Source organism: Parasteatoda tepidariorum, chromosome 7 (assembly GCF_982258835.1).
Source record: "Parasteatoda tepidariorum strain Cologne lab strain chromosome 7, Ptep-v5.0, whole genome shotgun sequence".
In the NCBI taxonomy this organism is placed as follows: Eukaryota; Metazoa; Arthropoda; class Arachnida; order Araneae; family Theridiidae; genus Parasteatoda; species Parasteatoda tepidariorum.
In genome coordinates, this window is record NC_141761.1 from 15,371,775 (window position 1) to 15,389,186 (window position 17,412).

General features: G+C 30.8%; 1 protein-coding gene and 1 long non-coding RNA gene across 2 annotated transcripts; one reads left to right on the forward strand and one right to left on the reverse strand.

Moving 5' to 3' along the window:
• Window positions 1–10,893: 10,893 nt before the first annotated feature.
• On the reverse strand, window positions 10,894–11,529 carry LOC147806900 (uncharacterized). The gene has a single exon (XM_087168627.1). It carries the CDS (start codon window positions 11,527–11,529, stop codon window positions 10,894–10,896), a length of 636 nt encoding a protein of 211 aa, XP_087024753.1.
• Window positions 11,530–12,823: 1,294 nt separating this feature from the next.
• Window positions 12,824–16,485, forward strand: LOC147806901 (uncharacterized). Its single transcript, XR_015435364.1, has 2 exons — window positions 12,824–12,962; window positions 14,902–16,485. It is a non-coding gene; the product is annotated as an uncharacterized LOC147806901 (long non-coding RNA).
• The last annotated feature ends 927 nt before the right edge of the window (window positions 16,486–17,412 follow it).

Consider the following 17,412-nt stretch of genomic DNA (forward strand, 5'->3'; position numbering starts at 1 on the left):
CCAACACGGGAAGAAGTGTTTGTGCTAGATGTAGGACATCGAGATTTAATTATGCCAGGTTCTCCACATCCATAGCACCTTCTACCAGTTCTGCTCTCTTAAAATCTCTTGTTGTTTACCTGTTGATATTGATCATCATGCATAAAATCATTTCTTCGCGGAGTTTTTTCATAATTAGAAAAGTCCTGCTTGTTATGACTTTGAAATCCAGTATCACGCTTATTTTCTTGTCTGAAAGGATGCATGTTATATTTCTGGTCATATTGTACCCTGGGACTACGCGAATACTTGTTTTGATTATAAAGTCTTTGTGATTCAGTTTGTTTCAAATTAAGCTTCTTTTCTGTATTTGTTTTCTGCAAATCTTTTTTGCTTAATCGAATATTTTAATACACATCCATTTTCTCAATTAAATTCTCGGGCGTTTTCCATTCACACCAGACATCTAAGAAGTGCTCTTTAGCTTCTGGAGGAATTCTTTTCTTCATTTGATCGACGATCATCAAGTTTTTCAATTCACCAAAAGTTTTAATGTCTAATTCTATTAGGCAATTTTCGAAAAAAGTTTTTAGTTCAAAGTGAAAATCTTTCCAAGTTTTCTCAGCTGTTTTTCTGAGAGTGGCATGCAACTGTCGAAGATTTTCTGCACTTAACTTAAATCTTTTCAGAAGCATTTCTTTAATATAATCAAAATCTTGAGCTTTATCGTCTGCTTCTCTTGCAATGAGTTGCGCAATATCATTTGGCAGGACACCAAGCAAATAAGCTACCCAATTATCCTTGTCTACTTTTAAAAATTTCAATTGGCGTTGAAATAAGTTGAGATATAAAACCATATCGTCCTCTTTCGGATTAAATTCAGGTAGTAATTTCTTTAATTGTAAGTTGACTGGACAAGTACTAGCTAAACCAGAAGATGATTTTATGAATTTTTGGGCTTCAATTTCCAAACGTAATTTTTCCAGCTCAAAATTCTGTTGTTGTTCCCTTTCCTTCAATATTCGATTTTGTTCTTCGGCCTTTTCTCTAGAAATTTGTTCTTGCTCTTCTTCTTTTTCTCTATTTAATTTTTCACTTCTTTCTTTTTCGACTCTGTCATCAATAATATTTTGCAACACATTGAGGCAAAATTCTTCATTTTCTGTGATTAATTTCTTAATTTGTATGACTTTAGCATCGGGAGGAGACCCATTTCTTCAGCTAATATACATTCCCCTTTCCTAAAAATGCCATTGTAGCAGATTGTGTAAAGCTCCACTTAATAGACATTATTTAATACTTATTGCAGATTTGATAATCCCAATAGTCTTAAAATGTCACTGATAATTCCATATGAAATGTTTCTAATAATAGTTACACTATCATACAATATTACTTGAGGTAATTTGAACCAGTTAATATAATCTATTTAAACAACCAATGGGAAATGAAAATATACGATGTATTAATTATAAAGCAAGTAGTGGTAATGTAAATTATAACTATCAGTACATCCACAAAATTCCCACATAAAACACCAATATTGCAAATAAATCAATATTTTGAACAATGAACATTATACTGTATAAACACTATACAGACATTTTACTTTTATTTTTCTGGATAAAAACTTTATTTTTTTAAATAAACAACTATTATTTACCAAAATTATCCACCTTTGTTATAAAAGTGTATTCAATATAGAAACATATATATATATATAAAACACAAAGCAAAAGAAAAAAAATTCTTCCCTTTTTTTTTCTTTTTTTTTAAAGTAGTAACAAATAGAAATTTTAATAATAAAACTATACTATAAGTTACATGGATGAATTAAAAAGAAGCAACATATTCTTAAATTTCTATTCCTCTTTCTTAGTTTCAATTTTTTTTTTAAAAATAACAAGTTTTATTATGGATGGGTGATCGTGTAAAGCTAAGGGTGGTGGTGCTAGTGGTAAAATTGCTCTTTCAAGACTTCCGGGTTACTGCTTCCGATATATTTTTACGCCCCAGATTGAAAAAACGCGCCATCATATTATTGCATCATATCTTTTGCAGTATTTCACATGTACCGAGTTCTTTCTTTCAGCATTATCATATTAATATTATAATCATTAGAATATTTTCTAATTAGGCTATCTTAAAAAGATATTTTTAAAGATATTTTTGGCGACATTTTATTCAAATGTAGCCAAATAAGGGATAAAATACAAAACATGGCAAACCTTAAGAATTATTCACAATGAGATATTAACTTTCCAAAAATTTTTTTTGGCCTTACGACTTCTGAGAATCAATACATTTCTGAAAGCTCTTATGAATGGTACAATTATGTTCAGATTTGAACCCAAATTACAATAACAAAACTGCATGGAATATTAGGCTTGTTCACACATCGCCTCGTAGTCATAACATAAGCGGAGGGATACACCGGAAATTTTCTAAATTTCTTCCGGTTTAAGGACGCTTGATATTGTTTACATTAGACCACCCATCCATAATCTTAGCTAAATTCAAGTTATCTCTGTAATTGAGATCAATGAAAATAAAACAAAATACAATATAACAACAGCTAAGACATAAGTTCTTGATAATCATTAGCATAAGTTTCAGTTTCGATTTACAAACACTCTCATTTTACCATGAAAAGAGATTCGTCTGTGGTTTTGGAGCCACAAAAAGCAATAAAGAAAGAATCTTGTTTGATTCCCAGACGCGCAAGTATTAATTGAAAGTGATATTCATAAAATAATATTCAAATGGATGAATAATTTTAAACACTCTTTTTAAATGAGAAAAAAAATAAATGCTTAAATATTTCAGAATGCTGTTTTTTCAACTTTTGCACAATATACATTCATTTTGAAGCATAAAAAGATAGCTAACTCTCATGATATATTTCTCACCAGCTTCTAAGGTTATAAAAATTATTTTAGAATGAATAATTCAAAATACTTATTATACATTTAAACTTAACACACAGAATTACTAACATAATACTTTTCCCTAAGTTTCAAATCTATGGATAGAAAATATTAATATTTTACTCGATTAAACCTTACTACTATAAAAATTATACTTATCAATGTTGAGCTGGAAAGGGGTTTTCCTCGTCTAGCTGGGGTAAGCTGGAAAAACGGAAATACTAATTCAAGCAATCGAGCAACGATCCAGGCAATCGAAGTGCGGGATGACCTCATTAAATTCCACAAATTGAACTTCATTTACTTTCTGAGAAAAAAAAATTGAGCCAGCAAGGAACCGTTAGTTCGGCGTCATTTTTGTAGGGGAGGTCTGGGTTTATTTGTATTTTTACCAATTCACATAAATAAGGAAAGGCCAGAAATTAACTCTAACTATTTATTGAAAAGACAAAACACACATAAAATAAAACAAGAATAAAAAGGAAATACAAGAATTTGGTAGAGGGGGTTTTGGGCTCGAATTAAACGTCCGTACTTTACGGCGGTTCCTAGCAGACTGTCCTAGTTCACCGCCAGAGGAGCTGTAGTGGGGGAAAGAGGAGAGTTTGTCACACTACCCAATTTTTTCCTATAACTTTTTACACTTGCAAAACTATCTATAGGAAGAATCCGAGTGTTTTAAATGGTGACTGGTGTACATTAAATATGTCGGGTCCCAAAGTCCTCCAAGTTCCCAAAACATATCAATACCTCTGGGGGTACTGATCAAGGAGTTCCCTTGTCTTTAGGATTGGGTTCAAAATTACAAGGCTACGGAATTGAACACTGGTAGCCGTAAACTGAAATTTGCGTCGACTGTTCAACGACCGTTATAAAATGAAAAGACAATTGAGCGATTGTTGCAAGTTGCTATATTTAGTTATTCTATGTAATTATTGGGCAAACAACTGTGATTTTAATAGAAAATTCACATTTTCGTGAATAGCACATACACATTTTATATGGTGTTTTACCTACGCATTAAATATGGATAGGTCGTAGTACAGCTAAACTTAGATTTGCCAATTTCTATGTTTGGATGCATCTGCTTTGATACTTGACATGCTTCCATCATGGTGCACATTTGGCTATGTGGACTTTCTGTCTATTTTCTTTGACAATCATGCACTCAGCTCTACCAGAAGTCTGGTAAGAAAGTTTATCAGATGAGAGGAAATTTATTATAATGTTTTTTTGTTTCATCAGAAACTTTGTTTCTAGGCTATTTCTTTTGTTTTGGTAGTAAGGTAACAGAGTATGCGCATAGAAAAGTACGACGTGGAGATACAGGTAATGCACGGTTTGCTTTTTTAATAGCTTTCCCCAATGCCTAAGGAATATTATAAGGAGAATATCCTTCCTGAATTTCTACTGCTTGTATCAGTGCTTTTTTTATTTTTCCTTTGTCTTCTTTTTTTTTTCAATTCATCTACTTCTCTGCTATTTTTTTTTTTTTTTCGAAATACTTCTCTTATCATAAATTTTTGTGTTATATTCTTTATCTTTCTTCTCACAAATATCTTTTCTTTTTTGGAACATTCTAGTTCTATAATCTCTCTCTCTCTCTCTCTCTCTATATATAATATATATATATATATATATATATATATATATATATATATATATATATATATATATATATATATATATATATATATATATATATATATATATATATATATATATATATATATATATATATATATATATATATATATATATATATATATTAAGGCAAAAAAAAAATTTTTTTTTAAATAATAACACTGATCCGACAATAATGCTACGAAAGTTGATGAAAATGATACCAAATTAATATTAAAATACGTAGAAATAAAGAAGATATGAGAGGACATGCAAAATAATTGATTTCTGTAGTGCAATATATGGCCAGCAAGTAAAAGTGTCCAAACTGAGAGACATTTTATATCAATTCAGCAAAGCGGTCGTGCAATACCACAAATCTCTTTGTATGAAAAAGAATATTGTAGATAATTTGGTAAATTTCTTTTTTAAAAAAATATGTATTTTCTAGCGTATTCCACCATTTTCGCTCACACTCAAAAATCCGGCATCCAAGCTTGTGGCGATAGAATTCGTTTGACCATTTCAGCTGGTCGCCAAAGTTTAGGGTTGGAGAGAGTTGTTATCGACCCTCATCTATGAAAAGGTACCCCCCCAACATAGAATCGAATTAACACATCTTATATATTAGTGAATTGGAGTTTGTGGTGGTAGACACACTACAGTACTCCCCCACCAGAATTAGATCTGTGATAGAATTCAATGAACGAATATCACTAGTTGATTCATTGTTGTTTTTGTGAGAAGACGGGAGAGCTCCATTAAGTTCACGGTCGTCGTGACTCCTGTGTTGCCATTAGCAGTCGAGTGCGTACAGGCCAACGTTGTGTGTGATCGAGACTGAGTATTGGGAATTAAATTAAGCAACACTGATATAAAGGAAGGAAGAAAAAAAAAATACTACAGAAAATGTGTAATCAAGCATAAATAATAGCAAAAAGTACGCTATTTTTAATTTATTTATAAATAAGTATCATTGGTTTCCTTTTTTATTCAATAAATTATATCTATTGGATAAAAGGTGCTAACAATGATGTAACTGTGAAAAATAGATGGGCGCAATGAAAAAAGATATTACCCTAACTTCATACTTAAAATGTTCCTCGTCTATTCGAATCACGTGAATTGGATGAATTTTTCTTCTTAAAACATCGTGATCTGGATACAATCAATCAAGCAGTCATACCTTTTTCATTTACACAAGAGCTCTTTCCCTGCACGCTTCACTCATCAATAGTCACGTGATCATTTCCTTACTACAAACAGATTCTTAATTAAAAATTACTGAATTGAAATTTACCAACATTTCTTATTGTAATAACACATATTTTGCACCAGATTATTTTGGAATAAAGTTTAAAGCTAAGCGATAGAGTAACAAATTTCAACTTTGTAGCTTTATCTACATTTGTTGGTTTGAATATTCCTTTTTAATTTGCATACATATAAATTAAAAAATAATGTACAAAACATACATTTATTATGCACTATAATATATATTGTTATACATAAAGCTAAGCAAAAATAACGTATTTGCAGTTTTACAGTTTAATAATTGTAAAAAGGTTAATAAGTTAGTAGATGCCGTTTTAAAGTTTCAACAAAGATGCAATCAATAAATCAAACGTGAATTTCTTGAATCACGGGTAATAACATAAATGAGGCATCATTCCCTACTCGCTTCTCTCACCAAACTCCATGATTGCTAAGCAACCATTTTCGTTTCTTCACAAATTTTTTCATATGATTAAAAATTTTTGAATTGAAAGATCCCAAATTCTATTGGAATAAAATTAAAACATCTCAGCTCCATCTGCGCTTAGCTTTAGTTTCTCTAAATTAAAAATAATAATAAATATTTTATCGATGTGTGAGTCACATAAAAAGAAAAAATTATTTATGACATTCTTTGAAAGAAAAACGAGATGTCCCATATATCTCACTAAATAGCAGCATTATTAAATGTAGTCCTTTTCATTTATATGCGTATTTAATTCGCGATCGCAACGAAGTATACATAAGCTTCATAATTTTATGTAATTTAATTTTGTTAAAAAAGTTTTTTGACAACAATTTTTATCAAAAAATTTTAAGTCTTAATAAAAATCATTATTTAGAAACTAAAAAACGTAAAATAAAGACTGCTTGCGATACAAAGCAGAAAAGAAAAAACCAATTCTGAAAATTCCTTACATTAAAATAAACAACTTTCATGTTCTTTCTTATTTGATTCATAATCGGAGGTAGAAATCCATTCTATAGAAAACTATCACCAAATAAGAAAAAAAATTTTTGAAAGTAAAATATTTTATTTTATAAAAATTAACATTTACCTGCTTTATAAATCAGAAGAATTCCAAAATGATTTGATCTTCGATTTTTGTTACCATTTTTTAGCGCTACGAAAATGCGTCTATGGGCTTTGCCAAAAATAGAACAAGATGCAATTTTATTTTTTCAGGAGCGAAATATTTTGTCCATTGTTCAACGAAATCCGATAAACTACTTTGATTTTAAATAAAGTGTTTTATTTTATGATTTGTCGCAAAAAGTTTAGGTGTAGATTGGTGGCACTTAGAAACCGCCAAATCTGTAGTTGCGGGGGCGTTAATACGTAAGTACCGAATTTTTATTCCATACTTTTTTTAATCATATTACTTCAAACATTAGACTATGCAAGAAGCACACATAAACACATAATGTTATACCATTTAATTTTTCAAAACAATTATTTTAGCAGCAATTTTTATCAGAAAATTATAAACTAAAAAGGAATAAAATAAGGAACGTAAAATAAGGAATTCTTAGGATAAAAAAACGATTTTAAAAATTCCTCATATTGAAATAAAAAACTTACATATTAGTTCCTAATCAGACGTAAAAAAACCATTCTGTAGAGAACTATCATCAAATGAGAAAAAAAAATTTACAAACAAATTTTTTTTGTAAAAATCATTACACTTACCTGATTTATAAATCCGGAGAATTCCAAAATGATATGTTCTTTATTTGAAAACTTTATTCTCAAATAATAGATACATAGTTTATCCCTTCATTACTTTTAGATAACATACTACAAAGCAAAATTTTATAATTGTAAGATATTGATATGAATTTGAATATGTAGCTAAAAACAGAATAGCTGAATTCTAGTAGAAATTATTCTTTCAAAACTAAAAAATACTTACGAAGAAAACGATAAAAAGTAATTAAGAATCAGCACAAATGGCACTATTTCAATTAATTTGAATAATTTTTTATTATTGTTTTCCGAATTATATACACTGCTGGACAATTGCTAAGGACGGATCACAAATTGCAATGTAACATAACATTAAGCGAGACATGAGGCCTAGTAGGATAAAATATAGTTGCCACACTGTTCAGACATTAGAATAAAGAATATTCATTGTTCTGGAAAGTACAAAAGCTATGAAACATCTGAAAAGAAAAAAATGTTCGTTTGATGCTGCTTACGGAAAAATGGAACAATGCATCTAAATGTCAGCAGGCAACTTGAAGAAAGGTTTCAGTACGGGATATGTCCACCGTGGAGTGTGATGCAACATTCTACACGTCGTATCATACTTTGCACAACATTATCCAGCAGCTATTGAGGCAATTTATCCCATTCCTCTGTCAGTGTACGGATGAGGGTATTCTTGTTTGTCGGAGGATAGTTTCGACCAGCAAGTTGCCTCCCCAAAGCATCCCAAACATTTTCAATGGGGTTTAGATCTGGAAAACGTGATGGCCATACGAGGCGTTGAATACCCTCGCTGTCTAGACAATTCCGAACAGCGAGTGTTCAATGACATGTTGCTTTATCGTCCATAAAAACAAATTGATCACCGACTGCACCACGGAAAAGACGAACATGAGGAAGTAGAACTTCATCAATGTATCGTTGGCCCGCCATAGTCCCATTCGCAACCACATGTAGGCGCTTGCGGCCATTGATCATGATGCCGGCCCACACCAAGACACTGTATGTTGGATATCGGTCCCTTTCCTGGACATTTTCTGGACGATAACCAGTACCACTCTCGCACCAGATCAGTTGGCGTCTACAATCCGATGACAGACTGAACCTACTCTCATCTGAGAATAGTACACATGCCCAGTCCTGTTCAGTCCAATTGTGATGCTCAGGGCCCGATTAACCTCTGAAAAGAGGGGAAGCATAATAGGATTTTGGGGCCCCCCTAACTTGAGCAAAAGAAATTTTTGATATTTTTCGCCCATAAACAATACATTTTAAAGAGACAAGAACCATGTGAAAACTATTAGAACCTTAGAAAGGAATACAGAGATCTTATGCAATCATGTTGGGCCCTTCTTTACGTCCTTTATAGTAACAAAAACATGTTAACAAAATTTAAATATTCCAATAAATTAAATTATAAAATTACTTGTTGTTATGCGAGAGGTTCTTTGCAAGATTATTCTCTTATTTTACGCCAATTCGTTTACTAGCGGCAGAACAACACAAAATTCTAATTCAGCATAAATTATTGTTACTGCACCAGAAAAATCATACCAAATAATTTTCAAACATGAAACAAAAATATTTTTCGTACTGATAGATATTTAAAAGTCTTGTGTGTTTAGTTCAACAATAAAAAGCAGAGTAAAATTAATTTGAGCGCACATGATAGAGAAAAAAGATTTTTAAAAAAAATAAGAAAATTCATAGGTTTATTACCATTACATATGTTTTTTTCTCGCTGTTAAATTCGCAAAATCTTCAATAATATCTGCAAATTATAACTTATTTGTAATATCGCTCTCTTTTGCCCAAAAGGGCTAAACTACTTAATTTATTATTTGAACGAGTTGATCTCCACCGATTTTTTATTCTTTTCAATACAGAAAATGAACGTTCACTAGTGCAGTTATAAGTCACTAGTGCATTTTCAAAAATAAGAAATTGGGCCCTTAATTTCTGTCGTTTGGGGCCCCCCTAGAATTTTACAGGGGAAGCACTTGCTTCCTATGCCTTTTCGGTAATCAGGCCCTGGTGATGCTCACAACACCATTGCAAACGGGCAGTACGGTTCTGTCTGGTCAATGGGACACACACAACAGGTCTGCGAGCGTATAGTCCTCCTCCCCTCAAGCGTCTGGCAACAGTTTTTCGGGAGATCTGCTTTCCTGTGGCAGCAAGAAACTGATTTGCCACCTGCTGAGCTGTGGTGCGCCTGTTCCTTTTAGCTGATAGGACTATGTATCTGTCTTCTGCAGGCGTCGTACTTCTAACACGACCTCCCCCGTGCCGCCTACTACACATTCCAGTAGTTTTAAATGATTTCCACAGCCGTGAAACAACGCTGTGAGCGATGTCGAACTCCCTAGAAACATCTGTTATTTTTCGCCCTTCTTCGATATTTCCAATAATTCGGCCACGCTCAAAATCATCTAAGTGATATCGGAAAGACATGCCGAAAATTTCAAATTCGTAAACTAAATCTTTCCTGTAAAGCTTTGACTTGAAACAACAACTCTCCACACGCGTCAAAACCTTTAAAGCTCTAATCAGCGTTATCACGTGATGAACAGACGTGGAAAAAAAATTTGCGTACGCATACCTCTTCCTACTATATCCCGTACTTATTCTATTTTTCCACATTTTGCTTCCTTTCATTTTGTGGTTGCTATGGATGATAGTGTTATCCGTCCTTAGCAATTGTCCAGCAGTGTATATACTATTCTATAATGAAGAAGACTATTCTATATAACAATTACAGTTTATTCTATATAACTATTACAGTAGTATTATGAAGATAAAATACATAGCGAAATTTAGTTAAATGATCTTTAAAAATTACAAAGTAACGATACTTTTTAAATGATTGATCAAATGGTCCAAAGACATCTGTTGAGATAAGCTCTCCGGGACACTTGGTCTTCTGTCTATTACCAAATTTTAATAGATGTGCTTTACCATAGATGCATGCTTCACAGAGCTGATTGTTTAATTCAACTCTCAGATCCATTTGCTTTTCAAGAACATTCTTTACATGGCGTTTGTCTTGGTGTCCCCAGCGCTCATGATATAATTGCAGAATAGAATCACTTGTGGTAACTAAGTTCACTTCCACTGGATTGTTTGGAATAAGAACTTGCATATGTGCTTTATACAAACCACCTCTTACATTTCTTGTACCATAGAGTACAGTTTTGTTACCAATTTTAAACCAACATTCTTCTGTTGTTGATATGAATTTACTGTTTTTGCTTCTATCCTGTGCTGCTAGTACTGAAAATAGATTTTTCTTAATATCTGGGACTAACCAAACTTCTTTAAGTTCCTTAAATTGTCTCTCACCATTAACTTTTGTCATAATCTTTAAAGTGCCTCTGCCTATACTATAGCCGGTAGTACCTTACCACTTTCAGCAGTAATCCCATGCGGGGATTCAAAAACTTCAAAATCGGTGAAGAATTTACTATTATTGGTGACATGTTTTGAAGCACCATTATCTATAAACCAATCGTAGCTGCTTTCTTCAAATGAAAAAACTTCTTCGTAAAGAGCTAGTAATGAATTATTTGCTATAACATTATCGCTATCTTGAAATTTTTCATTTTGCTTCGGCTTAGCTGGCCTACCATCGGCAATCCACTTTCGACAATTTTTCACCCAGTGACCATTTTGATGACAGTAGTTGCACTTTCCAATTTGACTTTTACTTTTAAAAATAGGCTTGGCTCTAGTTACTTTTGCTTCTAATGCTTCTTGATTTAATGATTCACTTAAACTTGAATCTTTCTTTATCTCTCTTTTATAAGTACACAACTGTGTTGTTAGCTCATCTAGAGTTCTTTTTTCATCACACAAAAGTAGCCAACTTGATTTAAAAGTACGATAATTGAGAGGAAGAGTGTCCAAAATGTTGCAAATTAGCAACATTTCTGGTAGCCGGTTTTCATTTTTACTCTCAAGACCACTATTCAAATCATTCCATAAATTTTTGAGCTTTGATAAATGAGCTGACATATCATCATCAGACCAACTTATTTTAATGAATTGAAGACAAATGTTACAGAGCTGGTTGTCAGAAGAATCTTCAAAAATTTTCTGAAGTTCCAGCCAAACTTCTCTTGCGGGGAAAAATATACTTGAGGGTGCCCCTTGGCGAAATTGGCGACTTATATTTGGCGCCATACTTGTTTGCCCGTAACGCCGTGGTAACCCACAAACAGGACATTTATATCTTTTACTAAGTAAACCTTCATTCATACACCAGTCAATCACTGTTTTTTTTTTCATTGTTATTAAAATCGTACAGAAACTTACTTGGCGATCAATCGCGATCACAACTTGGCTGGGGCACCCTCAAGTATAGTCTACCCCTCTTGCGCTATCAAACCTCATTACCTTTTGTAATGTGTCCTCTGTCATGGAGTTGGTTAACACCATCATAGCACAGTTATTTGCCTTATTAAATTCTCTGAGATCATCCTTATATTTCTTTTTGATAGTTTCAGAAGCTGTTGGCTCAGGCAGTTCTGGCTCGTACATCTTTCCTTCAGCAACTTCCAGAGCATCTGCATGATAATTCAAAACAAACTTAATACTGTATTTCCAAATTGCCCAATCACTTTTACCACTTAATGGCTTCACTTGGATTTTTTCCTTGATCCATTACTTAAACTAACTGCAATTGCTGACTTTCGGAATATGAATTAACTTAGCACTAACACTGCCGCTTAACTATCACCAAACTCAATTTTTTCATTATTTTAACTTCGCATAAATAGCTTGCTGCAGTCCATAACCTGTAGAAATTATTGAGTTATGCAAGTATTGACAGAACATGACATCTTTAAGTTAAACTAACTATTTATTCAGTATACTACGAAAAAGAAACAAAATGGAACGATGATCGTAATATATATAAAAATAATAAAGAGCAAGGGCTTCATAGGAAGTTAAATTAGCAGTGCTGATCTGTTGCCAGATTTCCTATTGATGTAAATGCCAATCTTTTTTTCTTATTAACATATACATCAATATGAAAGATATCCCAATATTCTAGAGATTTTTTTCAAGTTCTTCGGCTTTTCTTAAGGAAATTTTGATTTTTATTTTCTGCTAAGAAAATGGCGTCTGATTCTGCCAATGATTTTAACTGAACTAAATGAAAACGTGATAAATTAATGCCTGATATTTTCAGGCACCCGCTAGAGTGCGTACTCGAGCGTTGCGATCGCGAATAGCAAAGTGCCTGTCTCTTAAGGTGGGTTGACACGATCAAAGTACTTTGATCAAAGTAAGCGCGCGCATTCACCAGTAGGGAAATATTTTTGGGGAAATGTGACGATTTAGAAGAAGTTGTTTTTGTTTACAGGGAATATGTTTATTTTGAATGTTTCTTTCAAGAAATTTGGACGTACTAATAGGATTTGAAAACTTCTCTATATTATCGGGTAAGTGAGAATTTCTTCATTTATAATCAACTATATGTGCTTTTATAATGAATATTACGTTTTCTATTTTAAATACTACTAATTATATCACATACTAATATACGTTATACTCATGTATATATGATATCTTTGTGTAGTTAATAGATTATTCGAAGTTTTTCTGAACTGAATAATCAGAATAAACACAAAATATGTATTCCCTGCCTAATAGTTCATTTATTCCCGATCTGTTTGTGCATTAATAATTTTTATTAAAGTTTATAAAATATTTAGTTGAACATTTTTTCAGCTCTATCATTTTATAGTATAATTGATTGTTTAACTTTTATTACTGTGTAGATATTAATACTGATTATTTTCTGTCAAAATTTATATAAGTAATTGTTGTTTTTTGGTTACTTTCTGTCTATATTTAATTAAAGAAAAAATTGCTTATAGAGAAAATTTTGTGTCATGACAAGTGTGGAATTTAAAAAACATGGAGATCCATATGTCTCATTTAGGAATTAGATTAGTTGTTAATTCTATATTGAAATTCAGTTATTTTAAATTTTTGTGCATGTCTAGCTTAATATTAAGATCTTTTTACATTGGTTTGATCTTTATACAAATTTGCTTGAGAGTTTTAAAATGTCTGTTTGTTTGACTTTATCTTTTTTGCCAAATGTCTTATGTTTTATTTGACCACATACACTCTAACTTACTTGACACTAAAATTGTTTCAGACAGAGAATATCTTATTTCCATGTATAATAATTAAAAGTTATTTTCATGAGTTATCTTGATGAACTATAGAAAGTTTTGTTGTTGAATAAAAATGTTTAATATTTCTTTAGTCAACTTCATTTTGGACTGTTCATGATGCTTTATGCTATGCTATAGTTATTAAATTGAAATCCTATGGACTTGCTTTTAAAATTGTTTTTTTTTTTTAAGACTTGCTAGTATAAAAGTATGGGGAAACCATATGCACTATTGAAATCTGACTATTTACATTTAAAAAATGTAGATGGTATTAACATCAAAACAGGTTCAATTGGGTGTTGAAACTTGAAGATGTGTTTTTTATACAGTCAAATGTGTCTCGTTGTATATTTCTTTTTTCTTCCAGAAAAGTGATTTGTCATTTTTCTGTGTTTATTTTTCCTTCCTTAAATACTAATTTGCTAATACTAATTTTTTGATAAGGTATTTGAAAAGACATATTAAGAGCAATCCTCATGAAATACCACATATATAGCCTATGTCTCATTGTGCTCATCAAATTCAAGTTTTGTCAAAGTAAATTGAAACTTTTAATTTATGCATTTTATAAATATTGTTTTAATATTAATGAAGAGTTGATACTAATTTTGTTACTTGATTGTTCAAAATATACAAATACTTCATTCTCCTCAAAAATATACAAATTGGAAGTAACAGTCAGCACAATTCAAGTGCTCATTAATAGGCAGTTTATTTTTTAGTAGTAGGAAGTTATTTCTTTTCAAATTTAGTAAAGTAGTAACTTTGTGTATTGTGAGTACAGTTTAAATTTATTTATTATTTTTTCTAAATGAATATTCAATAAAGACAGTTTAATTTTATGTGGTGTAGACCATTTTGAAACACTACTACTATAACTTTTAAACAATTTTACTGAAATATATTAAAAAATTCAGAATTTTTTTATGTTTGAAGTTTTGTTAGAATTTTGTGAAAATTTTAAGGGGGAGTAGTCAAAATTGTATTCGGAAAAAATTTGATATTATTAGTTGATTGTATTAGGAGAAGTTGATGGCGTAGCAAATGTTAATCACTAATTCCGTAGAAGACACAAAAAAATCGAATGATAATGTAATGTAGCAGTATAAAAAAATTAAATCAATTGTAAAGAAAAGATTTATGAACCTTTTATTTATTTATTTATTTTGAATAATGTATTTTTTATCTCTTGCAGGTTGACAGAATTTATTCTTCATCTCCTCTTCTGCATTTAAAATAGCCTGTATTATATCACAGCCGGAAATAATTACAAGCTTACATTTTCTAAAACCATAAACAGAAGTAGAAAGAGCAGTAGTGAAAGTGTTCAGAGAAAAATGTTTTGACCTTAGGGAGCTTTCATAATCATTTATAACTTTTTATCTTAATTTACTTAATTACCTTAATTAATCTTAATCTTATCAGGACTTTTATAATCTTAATTATGTATTGCTTATTTTTGTTCTAAAAACTTTTGGGGGTTATTGTGGTAACAATTTAAAAAAAAAAAAAAATTCTTGTACTGGATCTTTTATTGGGTTAATAACATTTTACTATGGCCTATTCAAAACTGTTATACAAAAGTTTTTAAATATATTTTCTAAACATTAAATCTGAGGAAAGTTGCTATTATATATTCTTTGTAGATTAAAATTCAAATTATATTTTTATTATTAAACAGTTCAAGACTCTTTCTTTAAATTTAAACTTCTTCTAATTGTTTTATATTGTAAAATTTTAATGTTGATACTGCATAATGTATATGCATATTACATAAAATATTTATAAATCTTTGTGACAGTTTTCTTCAATCTTTTTGTTCTTATTCTCTTCTTTTTAAGTACAAGAAATTAGTCAAAATAGTTTATGGGTGAGAGCTTATAAATTTCTTCATTCATAGTTTCAGTGTATTCCATTAAAATTATTTCCTTGAACTAATATGTTTAATTTACTATAAAAATTATTTCATTCAATATATTGTTCTTTCCCATTTCAAATGATTTGTAATCCAATGATGTTTTTGCCAATAAAATTTTTTAAACTAAGAACTATTACTTGTATGTTGCAAAAAAATAAAATTGGATTTCAGTGGAGTTGTATAATAAATTTTATAAATAGTATATTTTTCTGTATTAGATGTAAGAGGCTTCAGCATGCAAAATTTATAGAAATCAATACTTTTCTTGATGTAAAAGTTACTCTATAAATAACAATAATAAACGATGTAGGAATCAAATAGCAAATGCCTAAAGTTATTGAATATCAAATAATGTTTCTAGAACTTTCTGGAAGCTTTTTCTCAACTTGCTAAAGTTTCTCATCAAATATCACTGAAATCCAAATTTATTTACATTTATTGAAACAGTCTTTTCGTTTTAACTATTTCAATTCATAATTTAAAATCAACAAGTCCAATGGATTACCAGTAGGACCAGATTTTACTTTTGATATATGACGAGGGATGTCAGAGAAGAATAATGAAAAGTTAAGGTTTATTTATGTATAGTTTATTTTTCTAAAAAAAAAATTTTTTTTTTACCCCTATATCTATTTACAATATCAGTTGTTAAAAAATTTGGCTTTAAAAGAGCATGATATAGCATAAGCTTTTTTATAAGGAGTTTGATAATAATTATTACAAAATAATAGCTTGCATAAGGAATACAAATTGAAAAATTTGTTTGAGTAAATTAACATTCTTTGATGATGGTAACAAGTGGTATATATATATATATAACACAATAAAAAACAAAAAAGATAACGAGAATAATAAAGAAAATTTAGAAAAATAATAGCTTTATTTGCTACACAAAAGTTGCTAGTACAGAGAATTAATAAATTGCATCAAAAATACAGAGAGAAAAATATAATAAAAATTCATGAAAAAAGAAACTTAAATGAGAAAAAAAAATTTAATACGTAAAAAAAAAAAAAAAAAAACATTTTTATTAAAAAGAATAAATTAAAAATCCGGAAAACAAAAACAACGAAAAAATGTGATATATATTTTTGTTTTCCGACTTTTTAAAATTTGTATTAATTAAAAACGATTTTTTAAATATTTAAAACTATTTTAACCCAATTAATTTGAATAATTAATCCAGTAAAGGTATAAGAAGATTAATGGAAACTCCTTTAGTGCTTCAAAAGCAATCAAGCTGGTTTTGACATTCAAATTTTTTCATGCATAGTGATTTAAAAATGTGTATTTGTCATTTTATTTAAGACATATTTCAAAGTAAGGCGAAAGAAGTATAATAGCCACCTAGGTAGACCATTTATTGGAGAAAAAAAGGACATACAGATGGAAAAATACGCATGCTAATACCGACAAAAGATAATTCGACTCCTGTGCCCTTTGCATTCAAAGTGTGAAACCCGCATCAGAAACTAAATAAGAAAGAAATATGGAAAGCTACCATCATTTGGGTGCTTTATTTACATCGCACAACAGCTGCACAATGGGCTACTGGCGACGGTCTGGGAAACATTCCTGAGAATGATCCGTAGACATACCATCGAAATTTTGATCCTCTTCAGAGGGGATGGCTCCTGCAGAGGATCAAAATTTGCCAAAGGATGGCACTTTACAGTGGAACAGTTTAGCGAGGACCAATACCGCTCGCCCTGGGTCCCTACGCAGGTTGCTCAAAGTGGTCACTCCACTCGTTTGATGACCGCAGCCAGTGATGCAGTTCAAAGCGGG